This window comes from Sus scrofa, chromosome 16 (assembly GCF_054392235.1).
Source record: "Sus scrofa isolate SSC_HxYL_T2T_F1_AM1 chromosome 16, Sscrofa_HxYL_maternal_Yorkshire_Landrace_v2.0, whole genome shotgun sequence".
In the NCBI taxonomy this organism is placed as follows: domain Eukaryota; kingdom Metazoa; phylum Chordata; class Mammalia; order Artiodactyla; family Suidae; genus Sus; species Sus scrofa.
The window spans coordinates 78,113,569-78,132,266 of NC_139398.1; the positions used below are offsets into that span (position 1 = coordinate 78,113,569).

Consider the following 18,698-nt stretch of genomic DNA (forward strand, 5'->3'; position numbering starts at 1 on the left):
CCCCAGAAGGATGTGGCTGAAGGAGAGGGGGCCCCTTTACCAATGAACAGAAATTCCTTCCCAAGAGACGTATTCAGATACCTTGGAGCTCTTCTGAGCCTCCACCAGCACAGAGAATACTTGTTGCTTTTGCTGCCCTGCCCCTCTTCTGAGTGGCTGTGTCCCAATGTCTGGAGAGGAACGGCCCCTCCCCCACTCTCAGCCTTCCTCTTCCCTGTGAGCTGACAATGACCCCAAAAATGACTCTAAGGGCGAGCACTTCTCTCATCAGAGCACCCCCCGCCCCCCAACAACACACACACAGTGACTGGTAGAGGGATTAGCACACCACCCAAGCCGGAGCAACGGCCACACGGGCATGAGCCTGCCTGGGAATGAAGCCAATACTAAGGAAAGGAGAGCTGCGAGGGAGACCAGACCAACATCACCTGAGTCCCTGGATCGGGTACACCAATTCTTTTGTGCTCTGGGAGCCAATCCAGTTTCTTCTTTTACATAAGTGGTTTGAACTGGCTTTCTGGTTCTTACAGAGAACGACTACCGTGACCATTTATGATTATCTTAGTGGTCTCAGATTGCATGGGATACAGAAAATGGTGCTGTCCCACAGTGGAGGCAAATGAGGATTTGATTGCACCTTGAGACAGAAAACCCTGCAAAGAACCAGTTCTCCAAGGTCAGCTTTGCCTCTTATCCCTTAAACCACAAAAACGGAGACAGGCCGAACCCTGCTGTGTCTGCGCATTGCATGGCTAGTTTGGTTGCCAGGAGGAGGCTGTAACAAGGGCTCCATCCTCTTCCTCCCAGTGGCCAGCTGCCCAGGAAGAGGGGGTGGGAGAGGGGGCCCTGACCTCTTGTAGGCAGAGTGGTCGTTCTTGACGCTGCACTTCATATTCTTCAGTTCGTCCAGGACGGCAAACATGTTGATGAACTTGCCCAGGGTCAGGAGGTAGGCCTCGGAGACAAAGTCCTTCCTCCGCTCGGCATGGCACAGCCGCTTCACCTCACTGCAGAACCGTTCGATGGCCTTGCGCTGCAGGAAGGGGGCAGTGGGTCAGGACGGGGCTGTCAAGGCTCCCAGGGCCCCAGTCAGAGCCCAGACATTTAGAGAATGGCAAATCCGCCCATAGGTCTTTCTCACTCAGAGGAGCCCCGAGATCATAAACTGATTTCTAGAGGGGAGCCCAGAACCTGCTCCCAAGGGTGTCAAACCAATCAACTCATTGACCAGGCCCTTGCTGAGAAATGTCTTACCCATTTTTGTATCCCAGCACCTAGGACAGTGCTGGCTCCAGACAATAAGGGGGTAGAGATGGAGGGTGAGAGAGATGCTCAGAGAAAGAGGTTCATTCATCCAATAAATGGTGTTTATTGAGCATCTGCTATGTGCCAGGTACCATTCTTGGCCCTGGCATGAAGCACATAACAAAACAGAAAAAAAATAATCTCCTCCTCAAGGACCTTATATTCTAGTGATGGATGACAGGAAACAGAATAAATTCTCTCTATCAGAGTTCCCGTCGTGGCACAGTGGAAACGAATCCGACTAGGAACCATGAGGTTGTGGGTTCAATCACTGGCCTCACTCAGTGGGTTAAGGCCCTGGGGTTGCTGTGAGCTGTGGTGTAGGTTGCAGACATGGCTCAGAGCTGGTGTTGCTGTGGCTGTGGTGTAGGCCGGCAGCAATAGCTCCAATTAGACCCCTAGCCTGGAAACCTCCATATGCTGTGACTGCGGCCCTAGAATGTGTCTTGTGCTATTGAGAAAAATTAAGCAAGGAAAGGAGATAGGCCTCCTAAGACCAGATCCAGCCACACTTTCTCCTTCCAGAGTCTAAGTCCAACAAAACGTTGGGGATGATGAAATTTTCCGTGTCTGCACTGCCCAAGGCAACAGCCACTCATCACAGGTGGGTACCGAGCGCTTGAAATGGCAAATGCAACAGAGAAGCTGCGTTTCTAATTTAATTTTCATTCATGTAGATAGTCACGAATGGCTACTGCTTAGCAAAGTGCTCGATTATTCCAGCTCCTCCCTTCTCTAAATGCCTCTTGTCTGGAGGCCCTCAGTTTACTGAGCTTCAGGGTAGTTTTTCTCTCTTGGACTTGCCTTCCCAAGACTTTAGCTCCCCGAAGGCAAGTCCACGATGCTAATCATAGCAGCTGAGATTCCTTAAGCCTGCTCTGGAGTGAGGGCTCTCGACACACAGACCTTATTTAGCTTCATGGAAAACTTCGAAATAGGCATTCCTTCCAAGGTGAGAAAACTGAAGGTGTCAGAGGACTTAAAACACTTACAGGGCACAGTCAGCATGGGCAGAACCTGCACCTTCCCCAGATGTTCCCAGCGCCCCTACCCGGGGGCCAGTGCAGAGCCAGGCACAGGGCAGACGCTGGGCCATGCTTTGCAAGACTCCTCGCAAGGCTCATAACCACACGTGGGACACGAGGAGGGCACAGGGTGTGCGGCAGGACTCCCACCGGGGTACAGAGTGGCACCTTAAGTGCTCAGCCTGCGTTCCTGAGCTGCTTCCAACAGAACCATAAGAACCAGCTTGCCCTCTTACCTCTCATCCACGGGAGCCTTTGGCTGTCTTTTTCCTTTTCCTCCTTTAAACGACCACTCTTCTGGACCTCCCAATGGGTCCCCCTGCTGCCACTCCACCCGCCTTCCCCCCTCCACAGCACATGTTGCTCCAACACCTCATTCAGATCATGTCACTGGAAACCTCCAGTGGCTTCCCGCAGCGCTTGAATAAAACGCACAGATTCTTTTCATGGCTACAGTGTCCGATGTGATATGAATGGGTCCCTGCTACTCCTCCAGCCTCACCTTTCCCCACTCCTTATTCTCATGCTGCAGCCTCCCCAGCTTTGTTCCATTTCTTAAACGTCATGCTCCTTGAGGCTGCCGGGCCTCTGCCTCTGCAGTTCCTTCTGCCCGAGACCCTCTGCCTCTGGCACATCACAGGCCAGCCTCTTTCACATTATTCAGATCTCAGTTCAAATGTCACCTCCCTGCAGACCATCCCTGAAGCTGCATGCAGGATGCAGACACACTCCCCATGTCAGAATGGTTTTTTTGCTTTTTTTTTTTTGTCTTTTTAGGGCCGCACCTGTGGCGTATGGAAGTTCTCAGGCTAGGGGTCAAATCGGAGCTGCAGCTGCCAGCCTATGCCACAGCCACATCAACACCAGACCCGAGCCGTGTCTGCAACCTACACCACAGCTCACGGCAACACCAGATCCTTAACTCACTGAGCCAGGCCAGAAGTTGAACCTGCATTCTCATAGATACTGGTCAGGTTCGTTACCGCTGAGCCACAATGGGAACTCCACCAGAATGTTTTAAAATTTCATTTTATTCACGGCACTTATTCTGCCATGTGTTGGTTATTGTCAGTCCCTCCTCCCACCCCAGATATACTGGTTGGCTCACTAGGATGTGAATTACATCAGGGGAGGGGGCTGGACAGTCTTGGTTACCCAGAGGAGGGTCAGGGGCACTCAGAAAGCATTTGATAAATAGATAGCATGGCACAAAATTCCAGCCCCCAGTGTCTGAAAGTGTGGGGGTCTTTTCAGGTCTCCTGGTCCAGCTCAGCCACCCTCCCCACCCCCCTCACCTGGAAGTACATGAACTTCATAAGCTTGGTGACCTCTGGCTCCAGCACCTCCACCGTCTTCTCATAGATCTCCACTCGGTTGGGCTGCTCGTTGCATTTCACCTGTGGGGAGGGGGTTTCACACACCCTGGTTTGCTCTGGCGGTTCTGGCTCACGCCTGCTGTCTTATTAACAGGGCCCTTTTCACTCTTGAATGCACTTCATTTAGGATGATAAATGATACAGTTACCCAGTGAGAGGAGGCTGGGGCAGCTCTGACTGCTCCCCAGACACTGGCTGTGGGGAAGAAACCAGCTGGTCCCCAGAATGCAGCCCTCCTGCCCTTCAATCTGACCATGCGTGGTACACGCATTTATGGTGATCTGCACAGGCTCCTCCTTCCACCTTTTCCCCACTCCCGCCCAGGGGCCTCCGCCAGATTCTAAGCAAAGAAAAATGTTCTGTCCACGGCTCTGAAGGCACTTGGGGTAAAGCCCCTTGGCTGTACTCAGGCCCATCAAGAAGCCCATCTTCTCTGCCCAGTGGTTTTTAGCACATCTGGACTGCATGGCAGGCGTGTTCTCCGCATGAACACCCAAGGTCATGGACACTGAAGAGTGAGGAAAGGGCCATAAGCCAAGGACACTCTTCACACTGTTGCTCAGAAATTTCTATGATGGTAGCGCTAAGCTCAACCTCCCGCGGTCACTGATGAAATGGGGACAAACTATGAAGCAGTTGTACACTACCAATGTGTAACTGTTAGGGGATGAGCCAGATCGGGGACCCGACGTGGAAAGATTGCCACCATAAACTGACGTGTGAGAACAGCTGCAGGACAGGAAGGGTAATTTAATCCCATTTTTTGCTCAACAAAACACAAAACTGTGTGTGAGTTTGTGTGTCCGTATATAATATAGGCAGAGAGCATCTGAAAGGGCATGACCCAAACTATTTATAAGTAGTTTCCTCTGGGGTTAGGACTGGGAGCAAGGCAGAGGAATGGTTTCTGTGTACACACCTGAGGCTTGTTGATTTCGTTACAGTGGGACCCACAAATAATACGATATGGTAAAAATAATATCTGTATGTGTCAACATGAAAAAATCAGCAGTAGAAAACAAAGAATAAAAAAGCAAGTGGCAGAGGCATGTAAATAATAAATGATATACTTCTGTAAATGATAATAATTTACAAAATAATAATCATAGGACAATATTCATAATGTCTGAGGAAAGAGATCCGGATGAACATGCAGCCAAGTGTCCGTAGTGATTATGCTCCAGTGGGAGGTGGGTTTGGCAGGGGCCGGGCCGGGGGAGGTGGGATGTCTCGCTTTTTACTTTATATCTTTCTGTTATAAAATACCTTTATATCTTTCTGCTTTCAAAATAAAATAATACTGAGCAAATTCTTTCTAAGTTGGCGGCAGCTTTACGGGAAGCGCTCTGAATGTGTCCTGCGCGCCCCTGGGGATAAGAGGCCCTCCAAAGGTCCTTGATGCCTGGAGCTCAGCGATAGGGATGGGGGAGGGGCAGAGGGTGGTGCCACCCCCTAGAGGGGCAGGAAAGCCACCTGGCCAGGACTGTCTCACCTGAGGGATGGCCCGGGAACAGCTGCGCCAGGTGTACAGCATGACCGCATACTCGTGACCTTCCTCCAGCATTTCATTCTGAAAAGCAAAATACGCTCAGCAAGGAGAAACTACTCTGATGCCACAGGACTTCTCAACAGCCATCCCTCGGCCCCCAAATGCTCACCACTCAGAGTGTGGTGGGTGGACCAGCAGTGTTGGCATCACCCGGGATGGGGTGGGTTGAGGAAGGGGCAGGGGTGGTGCTTAGTAGGAATGCCGAGTCTTGGGCCCTCCCTGGGCCTGTGGAAACTGAATCAGCATTTCAATAAAATTCCCAGATGACTCACACTCCAGGTGTACAATAAGTTTGAGAAGCACTGGCCTAAATTCTCCTTATCAGACATCCAAGGGCTCTACAAACAGGACGTATTTTTAAAGACAGATGGCCACCTTAGAAAGGAGGCGGCGGATCCACTAGTTCCAAGAGCAAAGTTGTCCCAGATAAACAGTCAGTAAGAAAACATGCAAGTGGCAAAACACAATGAATAGAAGATAGGTCTTTAAAAAGCCCACAGTAAGAATTACTAAAGTATACTATTGTGTATGGCAAATATTTTGGTGGAACACACACCAAAAGTATGAATAGCAAGCTCTCTGTGGGCTGGATAGACAGGCACTTTCCCTTTTCATATCTCTAATGTACTATACCCTAATGTTTGCGCTTTTTTTGTTTTTTAAATTTTTTATTACAGTTGATTTATAATGTTCTGTCAATTTCTGCTCTACAGCAAAGTGACCCATTTATACATTTATATATACATTCTTTTATTCACATCATCCTCCATTATATTCCATCATGAGTGACTAGATATAGTTCCCTGTGCTATACAGCAGGTCTCATTGCTTATCCACTTCAAATGCAATATTTTGCATCTGCTAACCCCAAACTTCCAGTCCCTCCCACGCCCTCCTCCTCCTTCTGAAACAGTCGGTAAGAAAATAAACAAGTGCCAAAACAGCATGAATAGAAGATAGGCTTTAAAAAAAACAGAATAATAATTACAAAAGTATATTATTGTACATGGCAAATATTTTGGTGGAATACACACCAAAATTATGAATAGGAAGCTCTCTGTGGGGCTGGATAAACAGGGGCTTTCACTTTTCATATCTATAACGTACTATACTGTAATGTTTGCACTTTTGTAAGAGCTCATGTTACTATTTCATAAGCAGGACGATGATTAAGATCCATTAAAAATAATACAGAGCAGATGGCAAAACTAAAAACAGCATGACAGATGAATCTGATGACTCGCCTCACCAAGTAAGTGCTTTAGTGGAAGGAGCTCTAAACTCGGGGTCCTAATGTCTGGCCTGAAGTCCCAGCTTCCTCACTTTTTAGCTCTCTAGTCTTCAGGAAATCACTTAACCTAAAATTCTCCATTCAGTCATCTGTTTAAGGATCATGATAACAGCAACCTCAGAGACGTTTATGAGGATTAAATAGAATACACACACACAAAGCCTAGGTAATCTATAAAGGGAGTAAAGAGAATTACTAAGGTGAAAGATAGACTGGCAGTTTCTCAAAAAGTTAGAGTTACCATATGACCCAGCAAGTCCACTCTGAGTATATAACCAAGAGAAATGAAAACACATGTCCACAGAGAAACTTCCACACTTGTTCATAGCAGAATTAGTCTAATAGTCAAAAAGTGGAAAGGACCCCACTGTCCATCAATGGATGAATGGATAAAAAAATGTGGAATAGCCAAGCAATGGAATAGAACTCATCTGCAATAAGGAATGAAGTACCAATCCCTTCTACAACAGGGACGAACTTTGAAAACATTACGTTGAGTAAGAGGGGCTGAACACAAAGGCCACATGCTATAAAATTCCATTGAGATGAAAGGTTCTAAACAGACAAATCCAAAGAAATAGAAGGTAGATGAGTGGTTGGGGGAAAGTAGAATTGGGAGGGGCTGCTAATGGGTTTGGAATTTCTTTTGGTGATGATGGAAATTAGATTGTGGTGATGGTTGTGTAACATTGGGAATATTCTACACAAACACTAAATGGTATACTTGAAATGGTAAATTCTATGTTGAATGATGCACATCTCAAAAAATACAATAAAAAGAGTATTACCAGATCATTTCTTTTGTGTATGGATACAAAAATGAACCTTGGAGTTCCCGTCGTGGCGCAGTGGTTAACGAATCCGACTAGGAACCATGAGGCTGAGGGTTCAATCCCTGCCTTTGCTCAGTGGGTTAAGGATCTGACGTTGCTGTGAGCTGTGGTGCAGGTTGCAGACGCGGCTCGGATCCCGAGTTGCTGTGGCTGTGGCATAGGCTGGAAGCAAAAGCTCCGATTATACCCCTAGCCTGGGAACCTCCACATGCTGCGGGAGTGGCCCTAGAAAAGGCAAAAAGACCAAAAATTTTAAAAAATTAAAAAAAAAAACAAAAATGAACCTTAACTGGTTTACTTTTTAGTCCACCTCTCATATCTATTTCAAAATATGTTCCTAGCACAAGATGAGTTTTAATTAGGAGTTTATTACTTTTTTATCTTTGTTTTCAACAGCCAATGTCACTGATGAGTCACACTTTCAATTCTTAATTTAGAGAACCTTTAAAATCAGGAACATGTTCTCCTGGAGGCTAGAGAGAACCTGTAGGTGTCCTGCTGCTGTTGCTGCAGAACAAGTGTCAGAAAAGGGTGACAGTAGCTAATGGAGAGAACACTTGCCTACTTCTCAGCATCCGGCCACCCACCGGCAGGTGTGATTATTCTGACCAATTCATCCAGTGAACCCTCCCCTGAGCACTCATGGGTCCCAGGCTCTGTGCTCTGTGCTGGGGCACAGGCCACTGAACAAGGATGACGGGGACTCTGCCCTGTGGACAGTTAAGCTGACCATCAGTCAGATTTGTTACATAATTATGCCTGGAATACAGAGGTCAGGGTGGTGTGGTGAGATGAGCCCTGGGCTCAGCAGACTTGAGTTCTGGTCCTGGTTCTTTGTGGACCTACCTTTTATCTGAAAAATATCACGATTTTCTTGTTTGGAGGCCAAGAGTTGGCCTAAATCACTGGCTTTCAGCCTTGGCTGCCCATGAGTCATCTGGGGAACTTTGAGAATGCCTGATGCCCAGGCCATGCTCCACTGGAATAAAATCATTGTCTCGGGGGCGGGGGGCAGGCATCAATGATTTTTAATACTTTCCAGGTGATTCCAGTCCAGGCTGCCAGCTGCAGGGCTAAGGACCTCTCAGTCCTTTACATCTGAAGATTTTCTAAGTCCATGACATAAACCCAAGGTGAGTTCGGTTCCTATTTCATATAGTGACAAACTGACCTCCCACTGCTTACTCTGGACACTCAGCCCCATCTCACCCCCCAGGAAAGAACCCTTGCTGTTCCTCAGACAGGATCAATGACATGGTTTGCACACTTTCTCCTCCTCCTCCTCTCTCTGGCTATCCTGCCCTTTGAGAGACTGACCTCGTCCCAGGGTGGGCAGGAGAAGTTCAAGAAGAGGAGCATCTAATGAAGCCACTTACTTGCTGTTGCTAAGCTACCTTAGAGAAAGGTGCAGGGTGGAAGTTGTGGAGGAAATGATGTTTTGGCATCATCCATGAATACCAACACTTCACCCTATTGTGACCCCCTCTAAAGCCATATCAACACTATCTCTCTGTTGGTAGAATAATGGCCCCACAAAGACGTCCACATCCTAATCTCCAGAACCTGTGAAAACACCACCTTATACAGCAAAAGGGACTTGACAGGTGGAATTAAGTTAGGAACCTGGAGAGGGGGAGGTTTTCCGCGATTACCTGCCGGACCCAATGGAATGGCAAGGGTCCTGGCAAGTGAAAGAGGGAGGCGGGAGAGCCAGAGCAGGAGCCGTGAGGATGGAAGCAGAGCACGGAGTGGTGGGATTGCTGGCTGGGAGGGGGCTGAGCCAAGGAATGTGGGCAGCCTCTAGAAGCCAGAACAAGGTAACAGATGCTCCTGCAGAGCCTCCAAAAAACAAATGCCAGCCTTAACCCTGTAAAACCCATGTCAGGCTTCTGACCTAAAGAACTGTATCTCCACTGAGTGAAGTAAGTCCGACAAAGAGAGACAAATATCATACAGTACCACTTCTATGTGGACGCTAATAAAAATGACACAAAAGAACTTATTTAAAAAACAGAAACAAACTCACAGATTTCAAAACCAATCTTACGGTTACCTCAGGGGAAACCGTTGTGGGGAAGGAAGAACTGGGAGCGTGGGAGTAACATCTACACCCTGCTGTACAAAATAGATGATTAACGAGAACCTACTGCAGAGCACAGGAAAGTCTGCTCAATAGTTTGTAATAACCTATACGGGGAAAAAAGAATGGCTATATTTGTATGTCTGACTGATTCACTCTGCTGTACATCTGAAACATACATTGTAAGTCAACTATACCCCAATAAAATTGAATTAAAGCAAATAAACTTGTATAGTTGTAGGACACTGCTCTGGGCCCATCTGTTACAGCAGCAGTAGGAAATGAATACCCTTCCCCTCCACACGGGCGCTTCCTCTGACTTCCCCATGGGTGCCCCCACCTGGCATTTCCAGGAAACCTGTCAGCACTGTTCTGCCCCCCAGAGCTCCAGGGCCCAGCAGACTGTGAAGCCAGCAGACTACGGCAGGTTGACCTTCACTGTCTCTCCTATGCCTGTCCCCTTAGCCACCCCTCCCAGCTTGGCCCTCATTCAGCCCTCGATGCCTCCAGTGTAGATAAGTTTATCTCAGTGGATGTACTCGCCTCGCTCACACCTCCTCACTGTTCATTCTGCACAAAACAAATGAAGCGTATCCCCCAAGCGTAACTCTGTTGGTATTTCTCCCATCAATGAAAAATTTCTATCGCTGCCGATTTCTGATTAAATGCATGGAAGCTCTCTGTGATGGGCTGACTTGTGTCCCTCCAAATTCATATGCTGAAATCCTAACCCTGGTACCTCAGAATGTGACTCTGTTGGGAGACAGGGCCTTTAAGGAGGTGATTCACTTAAAATGAGGCCCCTTCGGTGGACTCCAATCCGATCTGACTGAATTTGGACACACAGACAACATACATGTGCTCACACAGAGAAAAGACCGTGTGAGGACACGGCCAGAAGGCGGCCACCTGTAAACCATGCAGAGGCCTCAGGAGACGGCAACCCTGCTGACATCTTGATATTGGACTTCTTGTCTCCAGAACTGCGAGATAATACGTTTGTTATTTAAGCCACGCCATTTGCGGTATTTTATTACGGCGGCTCTACTGAACTAATACACCCTAGATGCACTGACCTTATCTAATTTGTCATAAATAATACAGAATATTTCCCTCTATGGACTTTACAGTCCAAACCCAGGCAGTCTCCAAAAACTTCTGCCTCTGTGCCTTTGCTCATCCTGCATCCCCTAGCTAGGCCCTCCCTGTCTCACCTCTGACAGATAAAATTCTCATTGTGTGGGACAGCAGAGGTCAGTGGAAAGAGATCATGGCTGGGAATCGTAAGTCCTGGATTCAAGGTTCAACCCTGTGATTTACTAATTGTGGGATCATGAGCAATTGGCTTATTAAGTCCTCTAGGTCTCAGTTTTCTCATCCCTAAAATGGGTATAATGATCTCTTTGCAAGTCTCAGGGCTGTTACAAGGTTCCAATGATATCATGTATGAGAATACCTTAGAGTTTAAAGTACTATGTGTGTGTGTATATATATATATATATAGTTATAGTATATATATATATATATATAGTTATAATGTGTGTATATAGAAGGCCCTAGTCAAAAACCACTTCCTTCATTAAGCTTTCTCCGACCCTCTCACTGCCCCTTAAAAACTCTGAACTATCACCATGTCTCGTTCCTTTAACTTTGTACATTTTTATTTGTCTGCAGCATCGCCTAGAGCACAGGTTTTGTATTCAAACAGACTTGGATTTAGCTGTCATTTGTCAGTGGTAGGACTTTGAGTAAATCACTTAACTTTTTTGGACTTTAGTTTTCCCCCTTCATAAAATGGGTACTGAAATAGAACCTACTTCACAGGGTTGAGGTGAGGATTAATAAAGACAATACATTTAAAATATCTGCACAGAAAGTGCTCAATAAATGGCCAGCTTCTCTCTTTCCCACTTGATTCACTGAGAATCCCACCCAGCCCCATCTGTCCTTGCACATATGCCTTCTCTGGCATTGAGCAGGGTCTCTGCAGGTACCAGGTACATGGTATTTATTGAATGAATGGGCAGGCTTTAGACTATCACTGATACAGTGAGAAAGGGCAGAGAACATGTGAATGAGAAATCTGAAATTCTTCACATTTCAGTGCTGCTTGAGGATGGCATCAACAAAAGTCTGGGAGGGGAGGGGATCCTCCCAAGTAAGTCAGACACAACCCCATCAGACAACTGGTCCCCACTCGTGAACCATTTAGGTCACCAGCTTCCTTTAGTCAATAAGGGGTTATTCCAAACCTCCTTTCAGAAACTTTTTGCTTTGGTCAAGAGCCAAAATTCCACACAGCCAGTAATCTATCAAGTACAAAACAAGGCAGGATCTAATCACTTGTTAACCCAAAAAGCTAGAGAAGCTCAGGGAAATGAAGAGCGGGACTAAAACTGGGCCCCAAAGGGGAGCAGGATTTGCAGGTTGGGAAGAAGCAGGAACAGTGTGCCCCAGGTGCTGAGAGGGGGTGGGTAAGGCTTGAGGAGTTGGGTCCGACAGAGGCTGGGGTTCTTAGAATATAATAGCTAAGCACAGGGCCCTGCTGGGAGAAGCTGCCCCCAGCCCCGCCCCTACCAACAGGGGGCGTGTCTGCCCACAGAGACTTACCATGCTGGAGTGGACCGTAGCCTGCTCAATGTACCTTGCAATGCCTGTGACAAATGCATTCCTGTCCTCGAAATTTGTGTCAAAGTTAGCCTGCAGGAATTAGAGACAGGAACATTCCGTGGTTAGAAAACAGGTCAAAGGTGGCTTGGTGTCCAGGGGATGAACTACTGCCAAAAAATGCCCAAGTACTCTTGGAAGCCTATCTCCCTTTCTCATCTTACACCGGGAAATTCCACCATGAATCCCACTGGGCAGGAGCCGGCTACAGACAGGCCTACATCGGCAATCAAGTTTATCCAGGGAGCCTCGGAAGTGAATGCTTAAACCATACAAGCCTAAATAGCTGTTAAAACTGAAGACATGTTTTTTCAGAAAGAAGCAGACTCAGATAAACAGAACAAATTAGTGGTTACCAGTGGGCGGTGGGAGAGAGGGAGGTACAGACTATTGCGTGCAAGATAGGCTCAAGGCTGTATTATACAACACAGGGAATACAGCCAATATTTTGTAATAATTGTAAATGGAAAGTAACCTTTTAAATTGTATGAAAAATTTTTTAAAAATTAAGATGAAGTTTTTTTAAAAAGTGAAGATGTGTACTGCTTTTATCCAGTAGTTGCAAAAATACTCACCTGTGGGTGCAGATTCATTTGTACAAGGATAATAACTGCACCATTTTTTTGTAATAAAAAAACTGGAAGCCATCCAAATGTCCATTAACAGCAAAAGGCTAAATAATTAATAGTATATTCATACGACAGGTTTATAAGTGCTATGCAGTGGTCAAAAATAATGTGGTGGCATTGTAGCATTGTTAGGAAACAGCAAAACCATAGAGCAAGATAATATATATGGTAAACAGGTGTGTCTGTATACATGTGTACTACATACGTATATAGTTACAGGGAAATTTTTGTTACTTGCTGTATTGCTTATAATAGAAAAAGACATTTACATAATTAAAATTTAATTTTCATTAGAAAATGCAAATAAGCCAAGTTTATGAGTTCAACCTTCAGGCATGGGCTGAATAAATCTAGCCACTGAATGAATTTAAACATACAGTATGCGTTTATATTTGGCCTCATTTACGAGACCAAGAACTTTCCAAAAGTCAAAGACAACTAAAAAGCTAAACATTTCAAATTCTCTTATTCTTTCTTAACATGGTATGCTTGCCCAGCACACGCAAACAAGGGGCTATTTGCAAGGCTCACTCTGGCTGCACCGATGCCCTTCCCACCATGCCCAGGGTGGGGATCACGGGTTTGAGCAATCCGATCATGGTTTATCCCAAGCTTGACTCTCTAAAGCAAAAGCAAACAACTGTGACCGGCTTTCTCAAGCCATTACTGGCTGTGGGGAGCTGAAGATCCCTTCTCATATCCATGAAGGAAAAGTAATTACCCAGGCAGTCTCTAGGGGTTTCTAAATTGCGATATTTAATTCATGAGGTCAGAGCTGCCAAAACCTTGGTTGGTGCTGCAGCAAGAACAGCAGGGAAGGTATCTGGGGTCAGAACAGACCAACAAACCTTCCCCGGGGAAGAGAAATAGCCCTGGTGTACATTTACTAGCTAATCTGTTTCTTACACTCAGCTCCACCAATGCACCAGAGACACCATCAGCTCAGGACCTTTTACCTTCTAGAAGCAGGCATCCCCCTTCTATCTGCCTTCAGGGCAAACCCTCTGAGGAACTCCCTGTGATTCCTGAATGCCCATTCCAGTCCCAGTGCTCTGGGAGGACTCACCTGGTACATGATGGAGGAAGGGGGGGGCTCGATGCATGGCTGCTGGTCAGGGAGGGGCAGCTCTTCCAGCAGATCCACGTTGGACAGGGCATCTTCCAGAGTGACGTGGGTGGTCATGGCTGCAGTTTCTGTTGTCCAAACTGAGGGAAAGGAAGAGAGGGAAATGCAGAATTTCAGGGGCCTCCTCACATTTTGCCCAATCTTGCTCTGTCCAGGCTCCTTGTGGAGAACCCAAGGAATTAACCTGCGTTGAGACCACTTCCACTTAGTACTTCCTCACATGGTGCTCTTATTCCGCACATGATGTTTGAGGACCTCTTTTCTTTTTTGGCTGCATATGGAGTTCCGGGGTCAGGAATCAGATCTGAGCCGAAGTTGCAACCTATGCTGCAGCTGCAGCAATGCTAGATCCTTTAACCCACTGTGCAGGGCCAGGGATCGAACCAGCATCCTTGGCACAGCAGAGACACTGCCAATCCTGTTGTGTCACATCAGAAACCCCTACAAAGCATTTTTTTTATGTCTGCTGTCTTGATAAGCCTCACCACAACCCTCTGATGGCAGGTGGCACATAACTGATGGAAAAAACAAGGCTCGGAGAACTTATGTGACGTCCAGGCAACCACAGAGACCAGGATCAAAGGCCCTCAAATAATGCCTGATGCTAGGACATGGGAAGCCACCAGTTGTTATTCAAGACGTTTGTGAGTTCCACTCTTCAATTATTGCATAACACAAATACCCATGATCAACAGAGCCAAAGATGATCAGCTTGAAACCAGAGAATGAAATTGAGCTGGGAGGAAAAGAATTCAGACTCCAGCAAATTTAACCTTATTTGCAAAAATGTCAGAGTCATTGTCTTCCTTGGCCTGGAAGTATGGTATGCTCTGTAAGCCACACCAAACAGCCCGAAATGGGCATTTTTTGTGTCTTGGAGCCCGGCAGAGTGCAATGGCTTTGATGAGAACTCTGCCAAGCAGTGAAGCTGAAGAGGCTCCAGAAAGCAGTTACTTAATAGGAGATAACTGCTATTTTAAGAACTCAGCACCCAGCAAACAGAATACTCATTTTTTAAAGTTTATGTGAAACTTGTCATGATTTTTAGGGCATAAAACAGGTTCTCACAATCCCCCAAATATGACCTTCTAGAAGTCACATTCACAGATTACAGTGCAATAAAATTAGAAATCAATAATGCAAATTAGAAATCAATTATAGCAAAGGGAAAAAACCCTACACTTATGAAAATTTATAAAAACCTTCCTCCAGGTTATTCATAGCTAAAGAGGAATTCAAACAGTTATGATAAAATATTTAGAACTAAAAGCTAAAGAGCATGTATAAATGTCTTAGTGCATTTAGTAGAAAATCAGAAAGCAGAATTAAATGAACAGAATTTTCCACTCAAAAGCCTAAAAAGAGATAAAAATCAATCCAAAGAAATGAGAGTGCAGGGATTCCCAATTGCAAAAGCAAAAAGAAATGAGGCAAGAAACAAAGCAAAACAAAGCCAACAACAGGGTAGGTGAATAAAAATCTAAAAACTGAGTTTTGTTTTCTTTTTTGTTTGTTTGTTTGTTTAGGGCTGCGCCCACAGCATATGGAAGTTCCTAGGCTAGGGACTGAATCAGAACTACAGATGCCGGCCTACACCACCACAACAACAATGCAAGATCCAAGCCACGTCTTCGACCTACACCACAGCTCACAGCAGTGCCAGATCCTTACCACTGAGTAAGGCCAGGGACTGAACCTGCAACCTCATGTTGCTAGTCGGATTCATTTCTGCTGCACCATGATGGAAACTCCTAAAAACTGCTTTTTATGGTGTTCCCCTCTTGGTTCAGCAGTAATGAACCCAATACACATGGGGACTCGGGTTCTATCCCTGGTGGGCTAAGGATCTGGTGTTACCGTGAGCTGTGGTGTAGGTTGCAGAAGAGGCTCAAATTCGAATTGCTGTGGCTGTAGTGTGGGCTGGCAGCTGCAACTCTGATTGGACCCCTAGCCTGGGAACTTCCATATGCCTCAGGTGAGCCCTAAAAAGTCAAAAATAAGAAATAAAAATTAATAAAAACTGAGTTTTATAAAACAATTAATAGTAAGAAGAAGAAACTGCTAAGGTTTTAGCACACTTGAATAAGGAAACACAGAGAAGGCTGCCTGAGCTCCCTCCTCATCCCCCATCCCAGGGGAGTGAGAGATCTGCTTCAGGGCTGGAACTGAAGAATGTCAGAGAGTTTGCCTGGCTCATAAGGAAATGTGATGTCAGAGACCAGGGCAGAGAAGGGCCAGAGACAGGAGCTGGGCTCAGGCTGGCAAGGGCTGACACCGCTGCAGGGGGCTTCCCTCGCAGGCTGACCCAGTTGTTTGGGGAGGCAGAGGGGCTGAGCTGCGGACCTCCCGCTTTACACTTCACCAAGTTCTCAACACACCTCCCTGCCACACGCTGTGGTGGCAGAGAAGGCCACACCCAGTGAGGGCACAGGAAGCTCAGAAGTGACTTCCTCCCCTGCCCTTGCAGCGCCTGGACTCACAGAGGTGGTTTCAGGCCCTCTCCACACCTGGGCTTCTTCCTCAGCTCTCGTCCCTGCCCTGAATTCTATGTTCAGTTCTACAGCAAAAGCATTCACCGCTTCACAGAAAAGACTGTCTTCTTTCTCACATGAATGTTAATAAGTCCATTTTGCAGGAGGGGCTCATGTTGTTACAGGGCATAATGCTCTACAAGCTCCAAAGCCCTAATGCTCTTCCTTAATTCAAATAACAATAAAACTAAGATTTTTAAGCCCCGACTTTGTGTCATTCTGCCAAGCACTCAACTATTTTAATCTTGCATCAACCCTATAAAGGTAGGTATTAGGATTATTCCCATTTTACAGATGAGCAAATAGAAGCTCAGAATTTAGGTAATTTTTACAAGGTCAAGTGCTGGCAAGTGGTGGAGCTGGGCTTGGAACCTAGATTTATCTCATAAGAAAGGACTATAAGCCACTATCTGTCTACGTCAAAGGGACCTAGGAGCCAACCTGAGGCAGCTGTCACTGGCCAAAGATGGGGCAATCTGAGCATCCATTAGCATAACTCAATGCATAACCCCTAACCCCTAACCCCTAACCCTAACCCTGACCCTAACCCTAATATCTTGAAACAATATCAGATATACCACGAAATAACAAAGACAAAAAGCTGGGTTTTATTCTTTCGCTACTGTTGAAGGATAGCTATGAACCAATTTTTATGTTGAAAATCAATCAACAAAAGGGAAGACGCAAATATTGAACCTGTCTTTCCTAAACAAACTACACCACTGGAAAACTGATTTGCAGAAGAGAAAGGGGTTTCTCATTTACAAAGGTTTCCCTCAGAAATATTCATCCAATTAAAAGATCTCTATTTTCTTGGAATTGCCATTGTGGCTTAGCAGAAACAAGTCTGACTAGTATCCATGAGGACGCAGGTTCAATCTCTGGCCTTGCTCAGTGGGTTAAGCATCTGGTGTTGCCGTGAGCTATGGTGTAGGTTGCAGATGTGGCTTGGATCTGGGATTGTCGTGGCTCTGGTGTAGGCCGGCAGCTACAGCTCTGATTCAGTTCCTAGCCTGGGAACCTCCATATGCCACAAGTGGGGCCATAAAAAAAAAAAAAAAAAAAAAAAAAAAAAAAAAGATCTCTATTTTCTAACCCCCTAATGAATACCTGGATGTAGGCACCAATGATTAACCACTGCTAACATCACTACATGAGGGTCAATCAGACATTATGTGCCTCCCGATGGAAAAACATGCTATCACCTCATGAAGAGCTCTGGACCCAAAACACAACCCTTGAATCTAATCAGGCCTTTGATACCAACTGACAGGAAGTACAGAGGATATAACATGTCAAAATATACCACAGTGAGGTAATCAGTCAAACACCACTTACAGCAAAGTCTACTGGACAAATAAATCAGCACTGAACAAGTAAAGTTCAAGGTTGGAAAAAAGAGCTGGAGGAGTAAGTTATAAATGCGAAAGACTTCACCACCACATCCCCTTGTTTGGACTTTATTTCAAACCAACTGCCACAGAAATGAAATTGTAACATATCTGAGAACACAGGAAAATTTCTCTGGCTAATTACTGATTCCATATTTGACAATATTAAGAAAATGGTGTCATTATTTTCTAGAACTGACCATAATACTGAGGTTATGTTTTAAAAGAGTCCTTATGTTCTATAAATTCATATGGATTAAAATATATAGGGGTTTGCTTCCAAATAAAAGCAGTGGGGGAAGAGTGGGAAATAGATGAAACAAAATCAGCTATGGGTTTATAATTGTCAGTGCTGTGTGAGGCTTACACACAGGGATTTATGCTCACTTTTTTCTATCCCATTTTAAATATATTGGAAATTCTCTATAAAAACTCCCAGCTCAATGCACACATGCTAGGGATAATCCATCTTTCCCTCCTTCGTCTTCCTGGCTCCTACCGGCTATGCTCTTTGCCTTCTCTTTACTCCTCTAACCTGGGCTTCTTCTAGGCTTCACAGGTTCCAAAGTACTAATTTATCAGAATAGCCCTTAGGATTTCCCCTTTTAACACAATAATACCCCCTCACTTCCCTTAAAAAGAATCAATAAATGAACAGCCTATAGAGCTGGTAAATTAGGAGTCTTTATTTCTCTTATAAATACAACTTCTCTAATGGATTTCTCTGTTTGTAGATCACTCACCATCGAATGGAGAAGGAAATTTTAACCCGACTGCTGGACGGCACTGCCAACTCCACATCAATCAGAAAGAAAGAACATTTTGGAAATTTTAATAGTGGTATACATGCAAATAAGTACTTCTTTTTTGGCCCAAGAGTTCTGTCACGCAATCT

The 18,698-nt window shown here is 45.6% G+C and overlaps 1 protein-coding gene across 11 annotated transcripts in view; it reads right to left on the reverse strand.

Annotated features, from left to right (window-relative positions):
* CYFIP2 (cytoplasmic FMR1 interacting protein 2) overlaps positions 1-18,698 on the reverse strand; it is a 148,657-nt gene that overhangs the window by 112,967 nt on the left and 16,992 nt on the right. For all 11 annotated transcript variants that reach the window (XR_014830982.1, XR_014830983.1, XM_021076694.2 and 8 more), the window contains exons 2-6: positions 13,822-13,961; positions 12,070-12,159; positions 5,199-5,276; positions 3,626-3,727; positions 852-1,033 (exon numbers count right to left, since the gene is read on the reverse strand). Coding sequence is in view for 9 of the 11 variants with exons in the window: in XM_021076694.2 (XP_020932353.1) it covers positions 852-1,033; positions 3,626-3,727; positions 5,199-5,276; positions 12,070-12,159; positions 13,822-13,938 (569 nt within the window). In the remaining 2 variants the exon portion in view is untranslated. The remainder of the gene's footprint in view (positions 1-851; positions 1,034-3,625; positions 3,728-5,198; positions 5,277-12,069; positions 12,160-13,821; positions 13,962-18,698) is intronic.